Source organism: Lissotriton helveticus, chromosome 9 (assembly GCF_964261635.1).
Source record: "Lissotriton helveticus chromosome 9, aLisHel1.1, whole genome shotgun sequence".
Taxonomy (NCBI): Eukaryota; Metazoa; Chordata; class Amphibia; order Caudata; family Salamandridae; genus Lissotriton; species Lissotriton helveticus.
In genome coordinates, this window is record NC_136070.1 from 1,045,266,148 (window position 1) to 1,045,293,530 (window position 27,383).

Below are 27,383 nucleotides of genomic sequence, written 5' to 3' on the forward strand. Positions count from 1 at the left end.
ATGCTGGTAGTCCTCTTGCCACTACCTGTGTGTTCAAACTGAATATGTATCTTATGGCTGGACCGTTTAGGGCACTATGGTTTATATTTTTCCCCATGCCGTCTTTTGCAGACATCATTTCTGAGGCGTTTCATTGCAACTGGACTGGTTTTTGATAGGTTTATGATGAGAGAGACACAATTGCTTATTGGCTATTATTGTTGTCTTCTCAAGGCTACAGTTTCGGTTGATGTTCCACATTACTACCTTTATACCGAACATGTTTGTGCTCCTGCATAGGTCTCTTCTTCTACTTCTTCCACACTGTGTTGGTTCTCTTATATTAGTGTATTTACAAAAGGGATTACTTTGCTCACTCCTGTTGGTTTTAAGTGCACTGACGTTGCTTTTGGCGATATTTTGGCAGGCTGATCCTTATTAGATATGCTGATCCCTAATGGGAATGGATGGCTCAGTGTAAGTCTTTGTCGGACTGCCTGTTAACAATAATTCTGTAGTAGGGGATCTCTGTGTTTAGTCATAATCTAGTGAATAGTCCCGCCCAGGTGCGTGGACCCCGGAGCAATCAAAAATAATGTCTTAAGCTGTCTTCATTGCAGTCCTACATAGACACTTAAGAGAGAATTAAGACAAATAATGCAGCCTAACATATACAAGGCTACAAAGGCCACCACTTCATCTAAACAGTGAAAAGGATAGCCCACCATGTCCGGTTTAACACTATTTTACCACGTTTTCCTCACAGGGAAAACTCCCCTTCACCAAAATCCTTGAAATGATAGAGGGGAAGGGTTGGACAGACAAGCCCCCATAGGCTGCCATTATGTGTCTTGAAAAGGGATACAGTGCCTTTAAGGAACTCTCCAGAGACCCCCGGTATCCCAGGATGGACAGCCAAAGTCCTTTTACTTTCAGTTCTTTTTTCCGGCTCCTGCTGGCAGGACCCTGGAGCATTGAGCTCTCCCTTTTTTGACTGTTTCTTCTTCCTTTTGCTGGGGTTTTTGGCCAGTCGAATATGCCTGCCTTGTTCGACAAGTGCCCTGAGTGTTCCAGGAAGAAGGCTAAATCGGACGCTCACAGAGTGTGTATCCTCTGTCTACAATCCTCTCATGTCCCTGAAGACTATGAGTTTTGCAGATCCTTCTCCAAGAGGACCCTGAGGGACAGGGAGAAAATCCGTCTCCAAGGCCTGGAGGTAAGGAGACATCAGGACCATGGTGGGTCTGGGCATGGAGGGACTTCGTCCTCTACCCGTGCTTCGGCCTCTGGGGGGCTCCCCAGTCAAGATAAGGCCAGGAAAAGGCACAGCTCTCCGTCGACGTCTATGGCCTCGACGTCGAGAGGGATGACCACCATCTGCTCCCCGTCAACCCAGGGCTCTGGGGCGAAGCGACGTCGCCGTTCGTCGTCGAGGGGACTGACGTCGAGACTTCGGACGTGGTCGACGTCGAGGACTGCATCGCCGTCGAGACACAGTCGACGTCGAGATGGGTCCGAGAGGCACCGGCGCTCGCTGACGAGGCGACACCGCCGTTTGCCGTCGAGAAGACGAGAGTCGACGTCGAGGAGACGAGAGTCGACGTCAAGGAGACGAGAGTCGACGTCGAGGAGACGAGAGTCGACGTTGAGGGATGTATCGACGTCGAGACGGTCGACGTCGAAGAAGAGGTCATCGTCACGGAGGGGAAGATCGGCGTCTAGGAGGCGTTCCAGGGCCAGGATTGTGTCCTCTGCCTCAGTGGTCAGCCTGTCGTCTGCATCCAAGAGCCCACGGTCGCGGCGGCACCGGCACCGGCGCTCGGCTGCAAAGAGGTCGGCCTCGAGGACTTCATCGTCAAGGGGAGAGTGGTTAGGTATTCAGACTCTGAATATTCGCAGACCTACTCGCCTTCTAGGCCCAGGACGCCTACACCTCCTCCATTGCCTAAGGAGACTCCTCCTCGTCCTTCTTCTCCTCCTCCTCCTCCAATTCCCCCTCATCAACCTCCTCCTCCTCCCCCTCATCAACCTCCTCCTCCTCCACCGCGGCCTACTCCGCGGTCTCTATCTCTGCCACACCTCCCGTCACCACCCACGAGGCCTCCTCAACCTATGGTTCCGGTTCTGCCTCCGCAGCTTCCGCCTCCTGTACGGCCAGTGGATCGCCAGAGGCCCAGGAGATCGAGGTCACGGTCCAGACGGAGACACCGGTCAAGGTGTGACCGTCGGTCTTCGACACGGTCCTGGCACCGTCACCGGAGGGACAGGTCAAGGTCCCGGCATACGGATTCTTCCAGTGCCAGGGAGTACTCGCCCACCTTATCGGTTTCCCCCTGTACGAGGGTGTCACCGGTCGATGACATCGTGTCTTTTCAAGAGGTGTTATTGAGAGGGGCAGCGAAGCTGGGCATTACGGTAACGGTTCCCACATCTTCTACATCGGTAATTTTCGAGACCCTACACAAGCGGCAGTTGTTGCCCTTGGTACCAGGGCTGGAGGAACCTGTAATGGAGCTCTTCTTGACTCCGGCGTCAACGAAATCCGCTACTTCCCGGCTGCAGAAAAAGTACAGGGCCCCAGACTCCGATCCGGCGTTCCTTCGATCAGACCCAGTGGCGGATTTGGTGATTGTCACTGCGGCCAGGAAGCAGCACGCTACTGCCCCATCTTCTACGTTAACTCTGCATAAGGAGAGCCGTCAGATGGACTCACCGGGACGAAAAGTCTCCGGTACGGCTGCTACGTCCATGAAAGCCGCTAGTGCCACGGCTCTCTTGGGTCGATATGACCGGCCTTTGTGGGATTTCATGCAGCAGTTTCTGGAGCACCTTCCGAGGGACAAGAGGGAAGACTTCCAAGAAATCATCAGTGAGGCCATGATGGTATCCAATCAGGTTATCAGCTCGGCTGCAGATTCCTCTCTCTTGGCGGCTTATGGATACTGCCATGGGATTAATCTGAGACGCCATGCCTGGTTTCAATTGACATCGCTGAAACCAGAGTCGCCAACTTGCCGTTCTCTGGGTCGACGCTCTTTGGTAAACATGTGGATGGGGAGATGGCCCGCATGAAGGCTGAAGCAGAAACCCTGACGGCTGTCGGGTTAGAGAAGCCAAAAGAGCAGAAGAAGACCTTCTGTCCCTTCCAGAGACGTTTCGGTGCCCAGGAAAGAGGGCAAGGTCGTCAAGCTGGCCAGCAGCACCAACAGCACCAACAGCAGCAGCAGTACAAGCGGCGGCCATTCCAGAAGGGGCAGAGGCGGCCAACAGTCCTCCTCGACGCCCAAAGGCCTGGCCGGTTCTAGGCCCTGAAGGGTTACTTCCTCCTCGTCCGTTACCCGCTCCGGTGGCAGGAAGCATACAACATTACTTGGCAGAGTGGAGAAAACGTACTCAGGACAAGTGGGTGCTCAATATTGTTTGCAATGGATACAGTCTTCGTTTTATGAGCCCGCCTCCAGCGATTCCACAGGTTTGCTCGCAGTTCCAACTGCGCGAGCTTCAGATGGAGGCGGATACCCTGTTAAGAAAAAGGGCGATAGAAGACATCCCTTTGTCTCAAAGGGGAAACGGTCTTTATTCTCGGTTCTTCCTCGTGCGCAAGAAGGACAAGAACGAGTTCAGGCCCATTCTGGATTTGCGACAAGCAAACAAAGGGATTCGCAGGGAAAAGTTTTGCATGCTGTCTTTGCACCATATATATCCTCAGGGGAGACTGGCTTTGTGCAATAGATCTGCAAGATGCGTACTTCCATGTGCCCATTGCACGGAAACACCGGAAGTTCCAGCAATTTCTAGTTGGCACCAATCACTATCATAACACCGTACTACCCTTTGGACTGAAGTCTGCACCCAGGACGTTTTCAAAATGCATGGCAGTGGTGGCAGCGCACCTGAGAAACAACAAGGTGTTTGTCTACCCGTACCTGGACCGACTGGTTGATCAAAGCCTCCACCATCCAGGAAGCGCAACTGCACTTCAACAGGACGGCCGTTCTGTTGAACCAGCTGGGGTTGCACATAAACATGTCCAAGTCTGTTCAGGCGCCTGTACAGTGCCTACAGTACTTGGGAGCCTCCATCGATACTCTATCAGCAAGCGTGTCTCCTTCGGAGGAGAGACACTTATCGATCCTTCGGAAGGCTCAGGCTCTCATAGCTGTTCCATCTACAACAATGAGGACGGTGTCTTCTCTACGGGGGGTCGATGGCCTCTTGCATCTTCCTCATGCCACACGCACGCCTGCACATGAGGCCGTTGCAGGAATGTCTGGAGGATCAGTGGGACCAGAAGCGGGGGAGCTGGGACGACAGGATCAAGCTGTCCCTCCACGCTCAACAGTCCCTGAGATGGTGGTGCTCTGCAGAGAATCTCCACAAGGGGGTTCCATTCCACAAGGACATTCCAATTCAGACTGTCGTCACGGATGCTTCTCTCCACGGCTCAGGAGCGCATTCAGACCATCTACAGATCCAGGGAACGAGGTCCCCGGCGGAATCCACGTATCGCATCAATTTCCTGGAACTCAGAGCTGTGCACTTGGCACTGAAGGCCTTTCATCATTCCTTCCAGACCAACTCCTTGCTTGTGCAGACGGACAATACGACCACAATGTATTACCTCAACAAGCAGGGGGGCTCGAGATCGCGCACGATAACGTCTACCCATCTGCCAGGTGTGCAGAATGCTCAGGCGGATGCACTCAGCAGGCTGGTGCAAGAAAACCACGAGTGGGTTCTAAACGATGAAGTGCTAGGAGACATCTTCGACAGGTGAGACACTCCGGACGTAGATCTGTTCGCCACTGCCAAAAACAGAAAATGCCTGAGACTTTGCCTCCAGGTATTACCAACCGGGGACACTGGGGAACGCACTATGGATCAGCTGGTCGAACAGCTTTCTGTACGCTTTTCCACCCATTCCCTTGTATCCGGCAGTGCTCATCAAGCTGTCTCAGTCCAGAGCACGGATGATCCTCATTGCTCCGAGTGGCCCCGACAGTGGTGGTTCACGGACCTGCTTCACCGGTCTCTCCTACCCCACATGCCGCTGCCGTGTCGACCGGACCTTCTCACGAAGTTCGGGGGGCAGATGGTGCACCACATCCTCTCATCGTTGAGTTTGGCGGCATGGCTCCTGAGATAGTGAAATATGGACACTTAAATCTCCCTGAAGTTTGCATGACTATACTGAAGGAAGCTAAGAGACCCTTCACTAGGACTTCCTATGCCTACAAGTGGAAGAGGTTCTGCATCTGGTGCACTTCCAAGCATTACGATCCGACGACCTGCAAGGAAGATTTCATCCTTCCATACCTTTTGCATTTGGCTCAGTCTGGCCTTAATTTTCATTCAATTAAGGTTCACCTCGCAGCTTTGACTGCGTATAGGAAATGCCCTTCACAGACATCCTTCTTCCAGATCCCTGTGATTAAAGATTTTTTGGAAGGATTGAAGAAAGTGATTCCTCCTGTTCGGCGTCCTTCGCCATCATGGGAGCTGAATGTGGTGCTGTCCAGGTTGATGAAGGAGCCTTTTGAACCCATCCATAAGGCTTCTCTGCAGCACTTGTCATGGAAGGCGGCCTTCCCTGTGGCCATTACATCGGCCCGCAGGGTGAGTGAAATTCAGGTGTTGTGTTGCCAAGAACTTATACTGTATTTCATGCTGCTAAGGTTGTGATGCGTACTCACCCTAAGTTCCTTCCTAAGGTGATTTCTGATTTCCATGTCAATCAGACCATAACTTTACCTACGTTTTTCCAGAATCCTTCCACTCCAGCGGAAAGGTCTCTCCATTCCCTTGATGTCAGAAGGGTGTTGAAATTCTACTTGGATAAGACCATGGATATTCGTAGGTCAGACCAATTGTTTTTCAATTATGGGTTGGTCAGGACTGGTCTTGCCACCTCAAAACAGTCCATCTCTAGGTGGATTGTGTCCTGTATTCAGTTATGTTACCAGAAGGCTAACAAGACCTTAGGGGGTAAGCCTAAGGCTCATTTTACCAGAGGCAAAGCAGCTACAACAGCTTTGCTACGTAATGTTCCCATTGCAGAGATCTGCAGGGCTGCCACTTGGAAGTCGGACCATACCTTTGCTAAGCATTACTGTCTGGACTCTGATGCCAGATCGGATGCTCAGGTTGGGCAGGCTTTGTTGAGAAATCTGTTTGCACAGTAGTGGTGTTCTCTTTTTCCTCCACCGCAGCATTGGTTGTTGGGATGGGCTTGCCATTCTATTCACTAGATATTGACTATACATAGAGATCCCCTACTACAGAAGGAGTAGTTTCTTACCTGTAACTCCAGTTCTGTAGTAGGGGTATCTCTGTTATAGTCATAAGCGCCCGCCCTCCTCTCCGGTGGAGAAAATGGTACTGTACTGTATGCTACAGGCCTTGCTTTATACACCTTCAAAAAGAACTGAAAGTAAAAGGACTTTGGCAGTGCATCCTACGATACCGAGGGTCTCTGGAGAGTTCCTTAAAGGCACGGTATCCCTTTTCAAGACACATAATGGCAGCCTATTGGGGCTTGTCTGTCCAACCCTTTCTCTCTATCATTTCAAGGATTTTTGGTGAAGGGGAGTTTTCCCTGTGAGGAAAATAGTGTTAAACTGGACATGGTGGGCTATCCTTTTCACTGTTTAGATGAAGTGGTGGCCTTTGTAGCCTTGTATATGTTAGGCTGCATTATTTGTCTTAATTCTCTCTTAAGTGACGACGAGGAGCTCTCCCTGGAGGATGCCGGTGAAAAGGCAACAATGTGGCGTCCCGTCTCCGGAGAGGAAGAGACAAACAAATGACAAACCTCTGGAAAGAAAGGAACCTCAGGAGACGAGTCAAGGACCCGACGCCGGCATGGCGCTGCAAAGTCCACCACAGGCGCCGGCTCGACGACGAACGGCGCCGAAATGGGTATCGTCTTCCTCCACCACTTGCCCCCCCGGAGAATGGGATGGAGCCGGTGCGGCTAAGGAACGGCGTGGAAAAGGTGCTGGCTCGGCCTCACTTGGGGCAGCTGCCCGCAGAGAGGACCGAGAGGGACGCGGGAATGCACCCCAGGCCCCGGCCTCCACCCGCAGCACTGCCAGGGCTGGGGAGGAAAGCCTCTGACGCCGAAACAACGTCGGCTCGGCCTCTGGTGAGGCAGCCGCCTGCTCAGAGGGCCGAGGGGGAATCTGGTACACGCCCTGAGTCCTGGTGTCCTCCTGCGATGCCACAGGGAGCCTCGAAGGGATTTGCGGCGAGGCAGGGGCGCCACGGGTCAAAGAGCAGAGCCCCAAAGGATTACCCCTCGACGACACCAACCTCAAGCCGAAATCTTCAGCGCTGGCGCCGAAGCCGCGGGCTACTCCGCGGATGTCAGGAGGTGGAGGAAGGGCCAAAGAAGCCTGCAGCGCCGCGGGGTAGACTGTTATTTGGGCCCTAGTCGCCCCTACGCTGAGAAACGGCGGGTAGGGTGGCGACTGGCTGGGGCACACCCGCGCCCTCCGCCGAACGAGGACAAGGCCTCGGAGATAGACTACAGGACGTACAGGCTGGCGAGCGATGCCCTTGGAGCCATGGTGTAAGGCGATGCCGCAGACTGAATCGGCAGTTCCTGGCCTCTGAGGTAGGGGACGGACGTTGGGACGACACTGGCCTGGACAAGCGGGCCGACAGCAACTTCATCCGGCGCTCCTGCCGGCACTTTGGTTTGAGGTGCTGGCAAGCTTTCCAGTCCGTAGAGTCATGGTGCTCGCCCAAACACCACATACATATCGGGTGAGGGTCCGTCGCCGACATCTGACGTCCACATTCAGTACAAGACTTGAAGCCCGAAGGCATTCGCACACTGATCCACGAAAATAAAACGTGAAAAGTAGGCCTGAAAACAGGTCAGGACACGATCCGGATCCGCGTTGCACGCGGAAAAGAGAAAAAACTGACGTAGGCGCGCCGGGGTAGGACTTGTGACCTCGGTGACTTCACGTACGCGTACAACGTCAGGGCAGAGACTCGTCATGCCGTCCCCCCGGCGCACAGGGATGCTATGGCAAATTTTTTCCAGATCCAGTCTCACGCCTGGGGATAATTCTACGTTAAGGAATCTGCAGCTAGTAGTCTCTATTGGAGTGTACGTTAGACTGTTTTCCTAGGTATGGTTGTTTGTGTGCGAAGCACAACATCCCAACATAAATGAAAAGGTTTTGCATGAATAAATCATTTTGCAGGAATAGTCTGGGTGTCAATCACCTTGTAGATATAAAATAAATAGCTTTGTTTAGAGAAAGAAGGCAAACAAATCACATTTCCTACCTGCATATCTGCTTTTTAGGGCTCGCGTGCGAATGCAGCGCAGCTGCTTCGCTAGTGAGGTCTATTGCTGTCGCTCTGGTGCGCGAAGGGAGACAGGAGGTGGCACGCGCAGACAGGCGATGTGCACACGTACGGAGTGCACATCTCCTGTCAGCGCGCGCATCACGCCCTTTCACTTTCCCTCCCCCGTCGGCTCCACTGTGAAATGCGGGCCTTGCAGATGATGTAAAACGATCTCCTTTTCCACAGAAGTCGCAAAAAGAATGACTAGCCGAATTGTTCTAAGACGACTTTTTCACTGTTCTTAACTAGGATTACCGCGCGTTTACCCGTCAAGTCAAGCCAATAAGCCCCGACGCACTGAAGTGGTTTATAAAATAAACATGCTAAAAATACGTTTGTTTTTAAGCTATTTCTCGAGCAAGGCATTGCCAGTTATTTGACTGAGAAAACAGGGAAGGAGACACCTCTAGACTGGGCCTAAATGAGCAGGGAAGCGGGCAGAGTGGCCACGGGTGAAAACCAGAGGGAGTATATGGCGCACTGATGTGCACGTGGTGCGAAACAGCTGAAACTGATAAATGTTGGGAACTCACTCTAGTTGAGCTTTCTACGTTTCGTCCTATACGTATAAAAACACGTGTGAATTTGTAACTACACACATTATTTTCTCATCTTGACACTCACAACGGCTCTTCGGCTCTGTCTGCAACTTCGCCAGATCCGATATGTTGTAGGGACCACGGTGTCAAAGGTGAGAGAGAAGTGTTGTCTTATGACTAGGAAGCTGGGTACTTGGTATAATAATGTAAGTTAGGCCCCCGTGCTTCCTTTCTTTCTGGTATAGGTTGGACAAGAAACAGCTGACAGGTGGGAATACTTTGATTGAGCCAGACATTTGTTTTCAGATACATCGTCCTTCAATGCGTCCGGGCGCTTTCCGGCTGCTGCGCCTAATGTTAATTCAATCCGTGAAGTGGACTCTGTGTTGATAAATGTAGGGCACAAGCCTTCCCCCGACCTCAAAACCGCTTTGTCAGTACGGTCATGCACATTCTGGCGACTGCGCTTTATGTTTAATTAAGCTCTGAAGCGGGCACATGTGAATAAAAGTGAGGTACTCACCCGCTTCTTCTGACGTCAAAACCGCTTTGCGACATACAATATAATCACTTTCTTTTTTAACTATAAATTGTTGTCTGCCTCTGTGCTTCCGAAGCAAGAAGCTTGGATTATTTATTATCTACTTACCCAAGCACAAATGAACCAGTCCTTCGGCAGAATAGCTGCTAAAATACATAAGAAGGCCGTCCAAACCTTAGGGAGCAATGTATTGAAAGCTAGAAGAAGTAAATCTATTCTGTGTTCCTAAGCATGCTTACCAATAAAAAATCATTCATTTGATCGAACTCAGGGGCATATTACCAACAAGTAGCGATATTTATCGCTAAATAGGCTTAGCGACGATTTTTTTATCGCTGATCATCGCCGGAATTTATCGATGAGATAACGTGCTAGTAGCAACGTTTATCTCCAAAGCGATACATTTTCCTGCGATAGCGGCGAAATGCGTGAATATCGCTGAGAATACAGCGATATTCACGCATTAGCGACAAAATGCTCTTAGCCATGTTATCCACCTCCCATTGGATAACATGGCTAAGAACTGGTCTGGGCAGGTGTTAGTATTTCGATATATTCGCGCTTAGCGCGAATATTTCCATCGCTACGCCTGCCTTGCTAATAGGCGATAGCGATGTTAGTGACTGTTTTCAGTAAATATCGCTAACATGCAAAGCGGGTCCCAAACCGCTCGCTATCACCTAAACGCTGTCGCTAACTGCTGTTAGCGACAGCTTGCTAATAGGGTGATAGAATTCCCTATCGCCACCCTTGATAATATGCCCCTCATTTCCTTTTAATTTTCACAATAACTGCTATTTACAAGGGTGACAAATTCAGCAAGCTAAATGCCCGTTTTGGTCAAAAACACAAAAGCGTCTCATTAGTTTTCTCTCACATCACTATAATTTGCTGTGTTTTTATTTACACATTTTATAAGTAGGAACCCCAAATCCTTCCTGTTTTTCTTCCAATGAATCCTTTTCTTCATCATGTTTCTCTTTTTGGGGCGTTCACTTAAACTTCATTCCCCAACTCTGTACCTTTCCTGATTTTCCTCCTTGCTTATTGGCTCAGGGTGTGAAAACTCAAAACTTTGCTAATGCTGTATGAACTCTGCAAACATTCCGTAGTGTGTGAAACGTCCTAACTGTAAACACAACAAACATGAAAGATAAGAGGCCGTTTTAGTGGCCCACCAAGGGAACAGCAAAGGGTTCTAAATGGCATGAGCGACTGCTGGAGGAAACAGGAGTACTTGCGCCTTATAGAACGAGCCATAGACAAAGTGTGTGCACAGTCTGAAGCTTTTCTAAATCCTTTAAATGTACTCTATCCACAGCCCAGTTCTCAAACAGTTCTGGTACACCAGATTTGTCTATGAAACAAAAATAGTTAGAAAATAAATACATTAATACACAGCACACGCATACCCAAGCACTATTAAGCCACTAAGCAAAAACTACTTCCCCATTTTACAAATCTCAAAACCTTCATGTAACCTTTCAAAAGGTGGCTAAAAGGTGATATCCCTCAAACGGCAAAAACCTTTTCTGCAGATTAACCAGATGCAGTCAGCCTGTGTTAACATGGTACCCAGTCAAAATCAAGTAATACCCACAGACTAGAATGCCACCTGATGATGCCAAACTTTCCTCAGACTCTAAGTAAACATCCAGAAAGCAGCAATGGATGCTACAAGGGTCTATTGAAGCCACCTACAGGAAATGCCCTTTACAATCTGGTTCAGCCCGTTACCGATTACCTAATCAGTCCACACATGCGAGTAGGAGCACAGACATATTTTTTATTTTTATTTAAACTGTTGTATGTAGCCCGAAAATTACCCAGATGTGCTAACATACTTTACACATAATCGGACCAGTAAAATTGGAGGTTAAAAAAACAAGCATTTGCAATGCAATAGGTCTCTCATTTGTGAGAGTTCGAGCTATTGGCATTGTAAAAGACAATACTTCTTAGTTATGTGTTTTGAAAACCTACAAGAGGTGCGTAAACAAGCACTTTGTGCTTATAGTCCTTGCTTACAAGAAGCAAGGCTGGCAGTAAAAGAGGTGCAGTAACTTCCAGACTTGCTTCTTGTAGGCAACAATTACAAATAAGTACAAAGTGCGTGTTTACTAACCGCTTGCTGGTTTTCAAAACACAAAAAAAAGGCATTGTCATTTACAATGCCAATACCTCTAACTCTCGCAAATGCGAGACCTATTGCATTGCAAATGCTTGTTTTATATTGGAAATAATCCTACTGAGTTAGGGGTAACTGGGAATAGTGCTTAAAAATTAGTTCATGGTTCTTGTTACGATGGTAAATGAGTTTACAGCATAGGTCTTATCCAACCCCCTTTGAGCCCGATATGGACACACCCCCATCTCTTGTTTTGTTGCACCTGAGGAGGCACATGAGTCGAGTTGGAGCTGTGGTAGCACCTGCTGGTGGAGGAGTGCTATTTTAATTTTTCAGGTTCTAGTCTGGCACCTGCTTAGATTGATAAGATGAGGAATCTACCGGCAGATACAGCATTCACCAGAAATATTGTTACTAATGTTAAGTAATTTATTTTGTGTATTGGCACATGCTGGGCGCTTGTGTAACAAAGTGGCACTCTGATGCGGGTGGGGGTTTGGGCTGGCAAGTTGGAATTTTAGGGTATGAAAATCTAACAATGCTTGAGCAGATGGATCCAAGCCATGGTGATGAAGATAAAACACAGCTAAACCAAAATGAAATGAGAAGAGATGGAAGTGAGAAGGCTCAGTCAACTGTACTTGGTTTCTAGGTCTCGGCCTGATCCAGCGCATACGCTGATCTGGTCGAGACATTTAGTAGCTGCTTTGAAAAGTGCTACTTTCCTGTTTCCCGGCGACCAGCTTACTATTACACGCACAAGAGCGCGCACGCATGCGCGTAATAGCATGCTGGTGGCTGGCAAGGTAGCACTTGCGGTGACGCGCGTGCGCACCACTGGCGTCACCACTGGCGTTTATTTTTTTTAAATTTCATTTCGCGGCCGCGCGGCCAATGCTTGTTCGTACTTGCTTGAGGCATAATGGGTTTAAGATACAAGAAGGTGCTCTATCAGCCTGACACTCGGCAAGTGATGCTAAAGTCAAAATGTACAATGTATTAAGCAAAATCGACTCTAAAATAACACGCATTCCGGTTGGGAGGCTAATTCAAGCCACATGTGTTTTTATCTCTTCGGCCTTTTCGTGACACCAATAAGCTTGCTTTGCTGCCGGTACTGCTGTGTTATATCGCTGCCTAGTGTGTGATACGGACTGTGAAAAAACAAGGTTCTTCTATCACCGCAAGTACAAGATCAGACACTTGAAACCACTTCAACCGGGATCCCACAAGCTCACCTGGTAGACTTGCAAAATAATACCACCCACCCCGAGGGCACAACCAGATCCCCGCCTCACGGACCTTCATCTGGAGCAGCTTTGTTTTTGTGGTCGCTCGTTTCTCAAGATTAGTGGGAGTGTCACGCATGAGTCCTAGCAGAGAGACGATTATACTACAGTTCCCTCTGTCACTGCTGCCACACATTAGATCAGCTTTACAGACTGAGCCCTTCTCATGCACTCACTGTGCTAGCTGCTACGTAGTCGAATTTGGAGGCAGTGCACACTGCAGTCCTTTTTAGGGTTCCGCCTGCAAGAGCATGGGCTTGTGCATGCGCTCTCGCATATGAGACACTATTGTTTAAAACAAGCATTGGCATAGCCATTAGGACTCGCCTTTGGAACCTTTAAAGTGTTTAGCCATGCAAGACCTTTTGGCATTCCAATGCTTGTTTAAACTTTTTTTAAGTGCATTCAGAAAGAAGGCTGACCTGCAAAGTACAATTCTGCAAATGCTGCGGAGGATACTATTGACTTTTCCATGTGAATTACGTATTAACATTGAACATTGGTTTTCTAAACTTTCAGCTATAAATATTTCCTCAGTTGTTCCTTGTTTATGTACATAAATGCTTACCGTAAAATAATTCTCCGAAAGATAAATATGGTCTATTTAATCAAAAACACTCTCCAAAGTATACTTTGGTGGACATAAGCTGAATATTTTTCAAGGTTACCTCTTAATTACGCCGTTCATAATTTTCTTTTTTGTTTTAGGGAAAAACTAATTGACAGGAAAATTGAAAATGCAGTATCCCGGATGCAGTCTGTTATCGAGCTAGGACGTGTAATACGTGACAGAAAAACTCTTCCAATAAAGGTTTGCACTCTTATTTTGTAATAAAACTTTGCTAACTTTCTGATTTTTGTAAACGTTTCATAGAAGTGACTTAATAAACCATTTTTCTTCTCGGTTGTGTTTCGGAAATTCAGTCTTCATGAATTGTAACACACCTTTACTTCTGGGTGAGATTTTTTTTATATTGGTTTTAAATATATTTTATCCATTACCGGAAATACATTATTAATCTGAAACACACACAAGCCAAGCCACCGCAAAGGAAAAACACTAATTTGCCCTATGGCTGAACAGCAAACAAACCCTTCTACCCTCCGTTATATATATATATATATATATATATATATATATATATATATATATCGATTCACAGTTGAAGACTAAATTTGTGTCAACAGACACAAAGCAGGAGCACACTCAAAGTCCGTGAAAAAATATATTTATTTCATATAGAACACCATACACCCCCCCCCCTCACCCCACCCCCCACCAGCGCTGACAGACGCCTTTCGCTGCTCTGGCTTTGTCAATGTGACATTGACAAAGCCAGAACGGCGAAACGCGTCTGTCAGCGCTGGAGGGGGGATCTATATGAAATCTATTTTTTCACTGACTTGATTTGAGTGTGCTCCTGCTTTGTCGGTTGACACAAATTTCATCTTCGACTGTGAAACGCTGTGTAACGCGGCTCACCAACACGTACAGGAGGCACCCAGGGTGAGAAAGCAAAGAAACCGAGTAACATTCAATTAATAAAGTAGTTGGTCTGCAGGTAACATTAGTAGTGTCAAATATGCAGTACTGAAGCTAATTTTGTAAAATAATCTTCGAATGCTAGTCTGTTTCAGGGTAGTGCTTCCTAGAACATGTTGACAGAATAGCGAGGGTGCGATGTCTCTGGAAGTGTGTCTGCAGGGATGCTTGATGGATCTGACCACTGCTCTAAAAAGTAATAAGTAACAGTACTTACAAGTTACTAATAGAAGTAGAAGCGGGCCTTGTACTGTTACTCCTAAGACCATTCCCTGCAGATGAGCCAGCTTTCTTTCCTGCTGTTGGACATAGTGGTCATTTTGATCTTTCCCATCTGAGAGTAGAGTAGAGATTGGAGACCTCGAAGCTTCAAGCTGATGTGGATGGTGGGGAACATGCATGTTCCTGCACTTTTATTTGTTCTAGCTTGTAATGGGCAGAACTAATCTCCACGTCCCCACCTGCCCATCTGGGTTTTGAATATGTGGATGAAGTGTGGATTGCCAGTGCAAGAGTCTTTCCAATAAACAACTTGTCATTTTATTAATTCTCTACACAGAATAATTGTTTATTTTTTTTAGTTGCTTTATATTGTGAGTAAATGAAAAACGCAGCAATTTTCATTATAAGCATCGACAAACAGCATAACAATAATCTGGTATAGTTGCATAATATTTTGGGGCCTAGAATATGGCCTCAGGTTTGCATAGTACACATCATTCTGTTTTCCTGGAAATCTTTATCTGGCTGATATAAGGGTTTTATTACAGTAGGGGTTCCCCAGCCCAGGTGCTTCAATTTCTGAAACAGCTGACTGCATGCGCTTCCTGATAATACATGACATAAGTCTATAATAGGTGAAAGTGATAAAGGAAAAACAAAGGTGACGTGTCATAAAGCTTCATGTCTTGCATAGTATGCCCGGTTAGATGTTTTTAACCTTGATCAGTGGTCAGGCCCATCTATACACAATGTAGACAGCGTGATGAAGCAGTTAATGGGTGCAAGCAGAGTAGCGGATAATATTGCTATCCTGATGTATATAGATAAAATGCATATTTCAATGCAGCTGACATATGGGGGACTGTAAGTTGAAAAGAAGTGCTTAGGAAAGCAACATAATAAGTGGGTTCCACACTTGAATGTGCTGTCTGATATCCCGGAGCAGCCTGAAGCTTACATTACAAACTGTGCTACCTGAAAAAGTCTAATTATAAATATCATGTGGAGGCACTAAAAAGACACTTGCAAAAATATTTTTACTGTGTGCCTGGGAATGTTGCGATGCCTTGGGAGATCACAAAAGGTAAAACCAAAGGTGGTGATGGACGGAGCGTTGACAATACAAACACTCACCCCCAGTCAACTGATCTGGGTTTAATCCATCACCGTTCTTTAGCTCACTCCGCCACCCCAGTTCAGACATAGCCATATGCAAATCAGTCTGACCCTGTGCCTCATGGGAGCAGTACAGCCCGAACTGCCAAGCCATATCTTCCCTGGACCAGAATCAAGCTTCCCAGGACCGGTTTCTGGCATTACAGCCGTCTTCCCCCGGGCTTGCTTGACTCCAGTGGCAAAGTGAGCAAGGGACTCACGTCTGAGCATACCCTGCCAACGTAGGGCGAACAAAGAAAAACCAAAGGTGGTGATGGACGGAGCGTTGACAATACAAACACTCACCCCCAGTCAACTGATCTGGGTTTAATCCATCACCGTTCTTTAGCTCACTACGCCACCCCAGTTCAGACATGGCCATATGCAAATCAGTCTGACCCTGTGCCTCATGGGAACAGTACAGCCCGAACTGCCAAGCCATGTCTTCCCTGGACCAGAATCAAGCTTCCCAGGACCGGTTTCTGGCATTACAGCCGTCTTCAGCCGGGCTTGCTTGACTCCAGTGGCAAAGTGAGCAAGGGACTCACGTCTGAGCATACCCTGCCAGCTTAGGGCGAACAAAGAAAAACCGCCATAAGTTGGCAGGGTATGCTCAGACGTGAGTCCCTTGCTCACTTTGCCACTGGAGTCAAGCAAGCCCGGCTGAAGACGGCTGTAATGCCAGAAACCGGTGCCCGGAAGCTTGTTTCCGGTCCAGGGAAGGCATGGCTTGGCAGTTCGGGCTGGACTGTTCCCATGAGGCACAGGGTCAGACTGATTTGCATATGGCCATGTCTGAACTGGGGTGGCAGAGTGGGCTAAAGAACGGTGATGGATTAAACCCAGATCAGTTGACTGGGGGTGAGTGCTTGTATTGTCAACGCTCAGTCCATCATTTCCTTTGGTTTTTCTTTGTTCGCCATAAGTTGGCAGGGTATGCTCAGACGTGAGTCCCTTGCTCACTTTGCCACTGGATTCAAGCAAGCTGGGCTGAAGATGGCTGAAATGCCAGAAACCGGTCCTCGGTAGCTTGTTTCCGGTCCAGGGAAGGCATGGCTTGGCAGTTCGGGCTGGACTGTTCCCATGATGCACAGGGTCAGACTGATTTGCATATGGCCATGTCTGAACTGGGGTGGCAGAGTGGGCTAAAGAACGGTGATGGATTAAACCCAGATCAGTTGACTGGGGGTGAGTGCTTGTATTTTCAACGCTCCGTCCATCATTTCCTTTCGTTTTCTTTGTTCGCCATAAGTTGGCAGGGTATGCTCAGACGTGAGTCCCTTGCTCACTTTGCCACTGGATTCAAGCAAGCTGGGCTGAAGACGGCTGAAATGCCAGAAACCGGTCCTCGGTAGCTTGTTTCCGGTCCAGGGAAAGCATGGCTTGGCAGTTCGGGCTGGACTGTTCCCATGAGGCACAGGGTCAGACTGATTTGCATATGGCCATGTCTGAACTGGGTTGGCAGAGTGGGCTAAAGAACGGTGATGGATTAAACCCAGATCAGTTGACTGGGGGTGAGTGCTTGTATTGTCAACGCTCCGTCCATCATTTCCTTTGGTTTTTCTTAGATCACAAAAGGTCTCAGGGTACTATGCCTTGCTCCAGCTAATAATTTAGATTAGCTTATTGATTAATACTGGAAGGAGTGGAGCTGTCTTTGTTACACCGGTCAGTGTTGTGTCCAACCGTCTCCAGGGAAAGGGTGTTTAGACATTATTCTCTCTTTCTCTCTCTCTCACACACACACTGTGTATTCCCAAGGGAGTGGAAAACGGACTGTGGTGTACCACTAGTATAGATAAATCTTAGTGCAACACTTATTAGATTTCAGTATCTTTTCCCTTTTTGGCCCAAATGCCCTATTCTTTCTTTCCCAAACTTAGTTTTCACAGTCTCTGTCACTCCTTAATATAAAGCCCAGTACGACACCTGTCCTCCTTCTTATAGCGCAAAGATGAGCCTTTCGGAGGGGCAGTTTGCGCTTTATAAGTTCCATTTACATTTACATTTACAGTTAGTTTTTTTATCTCACTAGTGCAGCCTGATCCGGAATTTCATGTAGTGGATCATAGGGATCTAAGAAGGACTGTTGGCAGTATCAGCATGTAATGATATAGTTGACTTGGCACTTTCAATTTGAGTCTATTAAAACAAATGAATGATCAAAATTATACTTATTAGTATTAAGACTAAAGACTTGAATTAGATCTCGATGGACGGGTTACTCTGTCACAATGGTGACAGATGTAACGTCCAACGAAAAATTATTTCAGTTATTTCTCATGGGATTTATATTTCAGCGGACAGGATATCTGTCACCGTTGGGACAGAGTAACCTGTCTGCCGAAATCTAAATCAGGCTCTAATTTAGGCAGTCTTAACAAGAGACAGTTCAATTTGTGCAGTCATTCTAGTACTACAGTATGGAGTCATATATTTTTCCATACCTAACAATCATTCATTAAACTGTTGTTATTATTTTGTTAGGTAGATTTTGATATTAGAAATGCACTTTAGGAAGGACAAGTGACACCTAAAAGTTATTTTAAACCTTCAGTATGTTCAACTACTTTTATTTTATACATATGTAATTCATTTTTATGAAATGTTTATTTATTTGCAGTACCCCCTTAAAGAAGTGGTGGTTATCCATCAAGACCCTGAGGCATTGGCAGATATCCGGTCCCTGGATAAGTACATCCTTGAGGTAAATGTGCTGTTGGTGATTTCTTTATGTGGAGTACTCTACTAACACACTAGTTTGTCTGAACTGGTTTCAGGAATTCTCCTAGTCAATATATGATACTCTCAGATGGAGATCTTTGCTTTTTACATCAATTACTCTATCTTGGCTACCATTTTAATCATCTCTAATACTGTTGTATTCTTTTAACAATGGTCTGTAGAACTTTGATTATTTTTATACTGTAGCAAATACATTCTTAATATTTTAGATTTTGTATTTTGGTATTTCAGGTATTTCTTCATTTTATTTCTACGGTTTTCGGTTGTATTTTGTTTACTGGCTCCAACACTTCTGAAAGGAAGCTTTATGTAGGGACTCTCGCCAACATTCTGAGCCTTGGAAACTTTAAACAAACTATTGTACTGTTTTATAGTTGGTCTGCACTTGATGTTGGCAGAGGTCCTAGAAAAAGACTTGCGAAATACCCTATCAGTTCTCCTGACGGAAGATAACAAAATGGCTTCAATGGATTTTTAAGATTGTATTTTTCTTTATATTACAAATAGATTTTCTTCTGAATAATATCTATTTTGTTTGTTTGCTTTTTTTAAATATGCATGCTACACATTTTGCATTTTCCTTAGGAAAGAGACATCTTAAGAAACTAGTGAAATCAGAGCTATTTAGCAGAGCAAAGTCCCACCTAAAACTCAGTGCCATATATATGTGGTAGACCATTCTAACTCTTAACAACATTGAGAAAGTAGTCCTGCATTATCAGAGTGTCCTCCAAGGCACCTTGCAGGATGTTGGCAATGCATAGTGAAAAATATTAAACTATAAGCAAGGGTAGAAACTGTCAAACCTACATTGGAAGTTCCAAAGCAAAAAGTGGCAGATTAAGTCTTGTTCACTGAAGTTGGTGAAGATAGCTGAGAATATATTGGATGTTGGTGTCGAGAAAGTTGTAGTCGATAAAGCATCCAAATACCCTACAAGAAACTCAACATTGAGGGACAGTGTTGGAGTGACAGTGAATTTAATGGTGAAATCATCAGATTGTAGACACACTTTTGCATGCAGCCAATAAGAGAAAGACAGTGAACTGTCATGGTGAGTGTTGTTTGCAGCTAAAGTGAGCCCTGCTGCTGGTCAGAAAAGACTTGTTCAACATGGAGAGCCCTGCTAAGATTGACATACCAGTGACAACCATCAATACGTACTCACTCGATGGCATCTCTTCTGAAAAGTTACGTTTTCCTTCTCTTTCTTCATCCCTATTCTTTTGAAAACTCCCTTTGTTGCTTTAGTGCAGTGTATTATAAACGTACATTAATCAGTGGCAAATAAAGGTTAGAATCACAGGTACGGTTAAATACCAAGGATATGGACTAAGAGCAGTCCCTTTTATGGCAATGCCATCAACCTTTAACTATCAAAATTATTAAATGGAAGAAATAACATTGTAAGAGAAAACATGAGCCGCGGACACACATACAAAATGAGCATGTTCTTTAGTGTAGCTGGTTCCAGTTATACTAAAAGTACTTTAAAAGTACTGTAACATTTACATATCTAGAAACAATGCAAATAGATTAGCACTGATAACAATCTACCTAAACATTCTTTGTTAGTATTCTGCAATATGAGAAAAATGTGCAGTAAAACTTAATTACATGACACGCTTGATTATATTGGCTTCTCTATTTTCAAGACACACTAGTGCAAGCTAAGCTTTTTTCCTCAGCAAAATTGTTTCAAAAGAATGCCTATTCACATAGTGTTTTTGGTGCCAAATTTGCACAGGAACTCAATGTACGTCAAGTGACACTATCTACTGATAAAGACAAGTATGGAATACGGTTGAGGGCCGAACCTGATCACATGGTTCTTGGAAAGCGTCTAAAGGGAGCCTTCAAGAACGTGATGGCTGCCATCAAGGAGCTAAAGAGTGAACAGTTGGAAGAATTCCAGAAAACAGGTCGGTGATAGACAAAAATCAATTATGATATGTTTTTTACACTTGCTGCTGCTTTGTTTTCTTTTATGTTTGTTCCATTTTGGAATATGCTTCAATTGATTACACAAAACAATATAAACACTTAAATGTTCAAGGTGGTTTTTTTTCTGCCATTTTTGTTGGCCTCACCAACAGGCTGCCTTAGCTATCTGTTGTTGAAGATCTATTATCTTCAACACATTAAAATATATACAAGTAGTTGGCTTTGGGGAAGCCCCCTTGCTCCTGATTGGATGGCATTTTTGTTATTCTCATTTCCCTGCTTCTTATTTGACTTCTTTTCTCTATCGTCTCCCTGGAATATTTCTTCTTTATGATGTTTTGATTGGATGGCTTGCTTCATTCCACTGTTTACTTTCTGAGAACTACTATTTTTCTTTTGCCTAAATCTCTCCCTGGAGGGCATGCATTTTCTTGCTCTCCCACCCCTCCCCTGTGTGCTAATTTTACATTCACACTCAGGACCCCATCCATCCTCTGTTTTGCTCTCCCACCCTAGCTGCCACTCCTTCCCGCACCTCTCTGCACTGCTTTTTAGGTCTCCTGGCGTTTAACAGCGCGTCAGCGCTGTGTCCGCCAGGAGATCTTTTGTCAGTGACTCTGCTTCCCAGGAGACAGCGCTGGCCGCGCGCATTGCCTCTTCAAGGAGGCTATTTGAGCGGGGCACGCGCTCGCGAACGCGCTCAGCTGCTGTCTCCCGGGAAGCTCTTTCACCAAACACGCATGCGCATACACAGACGCATACACAGACACACACACACACACACACACACACAAGCGCCCATGCACGCACGCACCCACACATACAGAGAACCTACCCCCGCTGTCGCATACACACACGCGTGCACACACACACCCACACGTGCACCGAGCGCCCCCCCGCCCCCACTTACCGCCACTCCGGACTTCAGCCGCCACCGCTCCTCTCCTGGGCAGGCACTCCGTGGGCGCGGCTTCCAGCAGGAAACGGAAGTCCCGCCCCACGGTAGTTTTCCTCACGCGCACACGACCAGCTGGGGAGTACAGGAGCAGGTTCGCTGAGATGAAGTGCTGGCTGGGCGGCCAATATCTGCTGGTGGTAGGTCATATGTTGGGAATGGATCAGAACCAGTGTTCTTCACCTCCACGTTAGGTAATGTAATCCATGCATCCTTTCTCGAACTGCGCTAAAACAGAAGTCAGATAATGTGCCCATCCATTTTCCGTATTATCATCGTTTTACTCCGTGAAGAGGCCCTCATTCCTAGTCCGGCACAATTGCTGATTCAGTGCAACAAGTCATGTGTACCCAGATCAAGAAACCAACTCTGCGTGCCTGCAGGCTTTGCCACCATGATTCTCACTGGTAAACCTGGCGCAAATTACGTGGGCAGACGGTGTAAAAACCGAGTTTGCTCGAGTTGGAATGTGGGGAAAACAAGTGCAACTAATGTGCTATGCCCCAATTCTTAAATTCAAAAGTTGGAACGGTCTGCTCTCCAGCGTATTGCAAATGTGCACACTTGTGCCGACTAGGAATGAAAGGGCTATGATTGATTTAAAGTACCCTCTAGCATGTTTTGCTTTTCACCAGGGCTGCACTGCATGACACCGCTCTGTTGTTAATAAATGTGGTACGTTTCATAATTTTATGCACTGCAAAGAAAACGCAGCTTGTGTTTCCGCTCACCCAGACTCATTCAAACCATGCCAGCACAAATTACCCAGGAAAATCTACCACACAGGAGAGGCAGCGCCCAAAAACGGGGGAGGACTTAGGGCTCGGACGGAGACACATAGAATATGTCCCATTGCAGGGGGGACAGGAAACACACGGTTTCGTTTATTTTGGAAGGTTTGATTTACCTGGGCAGTGGCAAGGACAGGGTGAGGCACGCAAGCTGACAGGGACATATAAAACATAACGTCATACAGCTGTGACCATAGAGACAACAAGGGTGTAGTGGAGAGAACGGGAGGCAGGAAAGGCTAGAGGAAGATGGGCAGACATACAAAGAGACACAAAGAGAGAAGAGAGGCAGCTAGACAACGGGGGGGATGGACAGAGAAGGGAGAATGCTGAGCGAGGCTAAAATAGACAGAGACAGTGAGCGAGGCAATGCTTATGGAGACAGCCTGAAAAAATTTATGACAGTATACTGAGAGACGGGGCCGACACTACTGTATGTGTGACACCGACACTACTGTATGTGTGACTGGTGCAGAGAGAGACGCAAGGGGTGAACACAATTGAAAGAAAAGTGGTATTCAAGATAGGCAGGTAGCATGAACAGCAGCGATGGAGCAGAGCACGGCGAGGGCTGCTGTTCCGTTCTCCAAGGTACATGCATTTAACTATGAGTTTCTCACAGTACACAAGCTGCAGGCAGCAACGCTGGGAAACAGAGAAGCAATAATGCTCACTGTTTCCGAACTGTGGGCAATGCAGCTTATCCACAATCTTTGAGAAATTCCGAGTTAAAGGTACACATGACAGTGAAAGGGCTTAAATGAGGCGCCCAGCTGCGTCCGTCCCTAGCGCACACCTTCAAGACTCGGCCCCAGATGAGATGACATTTAACAGCGCCCATGCATGTATTTTTCACTTTTTCTGCCGCTGGCAGAGTACATATTTTGCATGAGCTGCATAAAACAATTCCCAAGGGAACTGTTTAGAAGGGATTACGTTGAAAACATTTGGAACATCTGTAGAGGAACTCTCTTGGTGTAAGCAGCTGCTCAGATGTTCCGCTTCCTGTTTTCTTTAATACCATTACTCCTCGGCACTCTGTGTAATTTGTGCAAAAAGGAAATAAGACGTCTCGTGAGAAATAACAAAGTCTGGGTCACTTGTCAGCCAGTTTCATAGAGAAGGCGTGAGTGACTGAGAGCCAGCTGCCCGCCGCCCACCACTTCAAAGCGTGTCTCTGCAGGTGGGGGTGCTTGCTACAGCCCTGGCGTTACTGTTAACTTTATTGTGAAGCTATGAGTCGGAGTTTTTCATTCACACCTGTTGATCCAGTGAATAGGCAAAGTCACATTTGCTGAAGTAGATTGTAAAGTTCTTTCAGGAACATCCTCTTGCATTACGACATTGCAGGCAGCAGGCCATGCAGGAGATGGTAGGGAAGTCACGTGACACAAATCATCTTTATACAACAATTCAGAGTTTGATAACAAATTAATGTAACACATTGTAATATACAATGCCAATAGCTCAAACTTTAATACTGGGAGACCTATTGCATTGTAAATGCTTGTTATTAATTGATCCAAATTCCTCAACTAACACTGATGTTGCTCCCTCTGCCCCCAGACTCCTCCATTACTCACCCACCTGTCCCGTTTTTGTACAATTTTTTTGAAAACGTTATAAGGGCCTATCAGCTGCAATTTGCAGTCCGGTTCCTCCTTACCAAACCACGCTTTTGCGCTCTTTTCTTTTTTTTTTTAATTTACCGCCACAAGTGTGTCTGCCATTTCGGAACAACGATATAGCCACCCCTTCATGGGGTAGGAGTGTATTTGTGCTGATACTTGCATTCTTACATGTAAGGACCTGACGACCGCCATAGAGTCATGACACGTTCGTATGAATGCATGATGACGCCTATGCTTTTATGCATCTTCACACTTTATTTTCAGCCTCAGAAAGCACTACCTCTCTTTTTGCTGGTGTTGTACAGCATCAACAAAACTATCAGCAATGCCAATAGGTCTGCATAGGCAAAGACAACAAAATTAGACCGACTGACTTTGCCTGTGGTTGTTATAGATTGAGGGGCATGCCAAAGAATATTTTTTTGCTAATATCTTTTTCTCTGGTTAATAGTATTCCCTGCTAGTGCGAAACATATACATGTCACATATATGGCCCACTGTGTTATCACCCTCACGCTACAATAAATAAAATATGCTAATGTAGCTCCATTGCATTTTCTTATTCGGGAGACAGGTCAGCCATCACCAGCCATCATATTTTCATTTGCCGTATGGTTAGCAATACTCAAAGATAAATGTATGCAGAGGAAAGGGACCATGGAGCAGGGGAAAATGACCATGGACCAATGCCTAAACCTCCATCTAGTTATTGGAAAGTACACCATCGCCAAGAGAGGAACCTTACACATGGCCTTCATGGACCTAACCTCAGCTTTTAATTGTCAACAGGTCTAAGCTGTGGTTAGTGTTACGTGATTTAGGAATAAATGCACAGTTAGTCTCCTTTCTGCATACTGCCCATGAAAACACCACAGCAGCAGTGAGGTACAACACAGATGCTAGTCTGACAAATTCTTGGGGAGTTAAAAGGGGGGTCAGATAGGGGTACATTCTGGCACCCCTGTTGTTTACACTTTACATGAACAGTTTATTTGACACCCTAAAAGCTTGTTGTGAAGACATCCCCAGAGCCGGCTCCAAAATGATACCTGCACTTTTGTATGCAGATGATGCAGTTCTGCTGGCCAGAACGGCATTGGGCCTACAACATCTTCTAAATTGTTTTATACAATTTATGGAGTCATTAGATTTAACCACAAACTAGAAGAAATTGCACAGTATGACTATAGGTTTAAGAAAGGCGGCTAAGGCCAAATTTTACTGCAAAGGGGTAGAATTGACTAAGGTGCCCACGATTCCTTATCTAGGGTACTTTTTGACGAAAAAGGATCATGGGGCCCGCAAATCTTACTTAAAAGGAACACTCTGGCCCGAGACGCGGAAGCAACTTAGAATTTTGCAAAAAGATTGGGGTCTAAACCGCTCCCTGCTCTACTAAAGATTTATAATGCAAAATGCATCCCGATGACTACGGATGGGAGCGACATCTGGGGGTATAAGGATAAGAAGGGGATCCAGGTAGCTGAGAATAACTATATGCGGAAACTCCTTGTGGTCCCCATCGCAACACCCATTTTTTATGTGCAAGAACAACTTGGGAGCTGTATATATATCGCAGACGAAATTGCAGTTGCACCGTTGCTGTGCTGGCTCAGAACTTGGGCGTCCCCAGCACCAAATCTGGGCAAGCTTATAATTGGCGACTGCTCTAGTCTGGATGGGGCTGTGCGCATTCCCTGGTTAAACTACATAAAAGAACAGACCGGCTGGTTTGGTTGCCCAAATCTGTTCTCGAAACCTGGGGCACTGAGCAAAACTGCTATTAGAGCTCTTAAAAAGCAGTTTTTGGACCAGCGGCAGATGCTTAGGGAGGAGGCGGAAGTTGTAAAACCGTCTGTGAGGAGTCATGTTATATTGAGTATGGGCCCACAGATGCAGCCCTATTTAACTTAAGTTAACAAACCATACCATCGCTTTGTATTGACTAGATTTCACTTGAATATGGTCCCTTGGCTCTTGGCATTTCCCCTAGGCTACTTGAAGCCTGATTCGCTCAAACCTTGCCCCTGCGACAATTTTTCAGACCAGGGTACATTACATTTTATGTTTTTCTGCACTTTTTACGACCCTCAGCGCAGGTCTCACATTTTACCACTGTTCAAAGACCGACAGTTTGTACAAGTGAGGCTGGCTTTGAGAGTCAGAGTGTTCGGTTATTTAACATGTACTTAACAAGACAGATCCAATAGTCTCTGGTCATATATGTACTGCTTGTTTGAATCTCTTATTGCTGTTCTGTCTGTATACCTATAGTTGCTCGAGGAATTTGTAAACTGGGATATGTTTTTATCTGCTCTGTACATAGCATTTTTAAAACAAAATGTTAAATGTTTTGTAAGGTTTTATGTACCAATGTCTTGAAATGAACTGTGCTTTTATGACTCTTGGCTATCGAATGAAGTATCTTTTGACTTGACTTGACTAAATGTATGCCGTGGATGCCCAGTTCCAGGCAGTGATCTGCTATACACCCTATTACTCACTTAACATGGCTTAAATTATTTGAATAATATACATCCTCTAAGCCACTGGCAGTTTTTCAACACAGTTGCTGGAAAGTGTCCATCAAGAGAGATTAAAGTTGTCTTTCAACAAAGCAGATCATCCGTAAATAAAAACGGCGTAGAACCACATAGTATAATGGGAGCTCCCCCCTCTCTTATGTGTGTGATTTTTCTGAAGCGGGGCCATTGCACCCATACCCTCCTCGTGGCTGGAGCTGCGGTGCTCCAAATCTCAATTCCTTCGAGCCTGCATCCACACAGCAGCTACATGGCCAGACGACCTGTCCATCGTTAGTAGCTCCCACCGCACCCCTGCACATGATCACAACTTGCCTGCATCGGATTTAAGAACAGCTTAAGCACACTGTGTTCTTCATCTAACAGCTCCCCACCACCTCTGTAGCCCCTGATATTGAACTTGCCAATGTAGGACCATACTTCCATCTTGTGTGTAGCTTGTGCCGTTATGTTTTCACTGTCTTTTAGCTTATTTTAGGTCTATAAGTTCTTTTGCTCATGCACTGGTCTACATCATTACTACATGCCTATATGTTTTCTATGCTTTTATGCTCACTTGCTTATCTTATAGCAACACAGCTGGACTAGGCACACACTGGTACTTAAATTGCCACTCCCTATAGTAACTACTTCTGACCGTAACATATACACTGAATATATTTACATCGTATACACTGTTGTCATATATCTGTGATTATTTTATGTAACTGTGTCTACTCTATATGTTACTCACTCAAGTAAGATTGCTTATAGTACACTTCTGTATTTATTGTAACACTGTATTTGCTTTCAATTCATGTCAGTGTATCTACCTATATGTAACACGGGTAACTGTCGCTTTGCCAACTATGTCAAGCGCTCGGATTCCTTTGGGTCGATTTCTTGCTATACAAAACTCTATAAATAAATAAAATAAATAATGGGGGCAAGAGGACCCATTGGTAGCTGTATGATGTACTGTTTTGGTCTGCACTTGCCTTTGAACTGGTAGGAAAGTCAACTTCCATTTCTTTG

At 46.0% G+C, this 27,383-nt stretch overlaps 1 protein-coding gene across 1 annotated transcript in view; it reads left to right on the plus strand.

Moving 5' to 3' along the window:
- Positions 1 to 27,383, plus strand: part of IARS1 (isoleucyl-tRNA synthetase 1) — a 548,404-nt gene that overhangs the window by 368,765 nt on the left and 152,256 nt on the right. Inside the window, exons 24-26 of the mRNA XM_078661397.1 lie at positions 13,549 to 13,651; positions 18,384 to 18,467; positions 20,253 to 20,427. Of these exons, the coding sequence (XP_078517523.1) occupies positions 13,549 to 13,651; positions 18,384 to 18,467; positions 20,253 to 20,427 (362 nt within the window). The remainder of the gene's footprint in view (positions 1 to 13,548; positions 13,652 to 18,383; positions 18,468 to 20,252; positions 20,428 to 27,383) is intronic.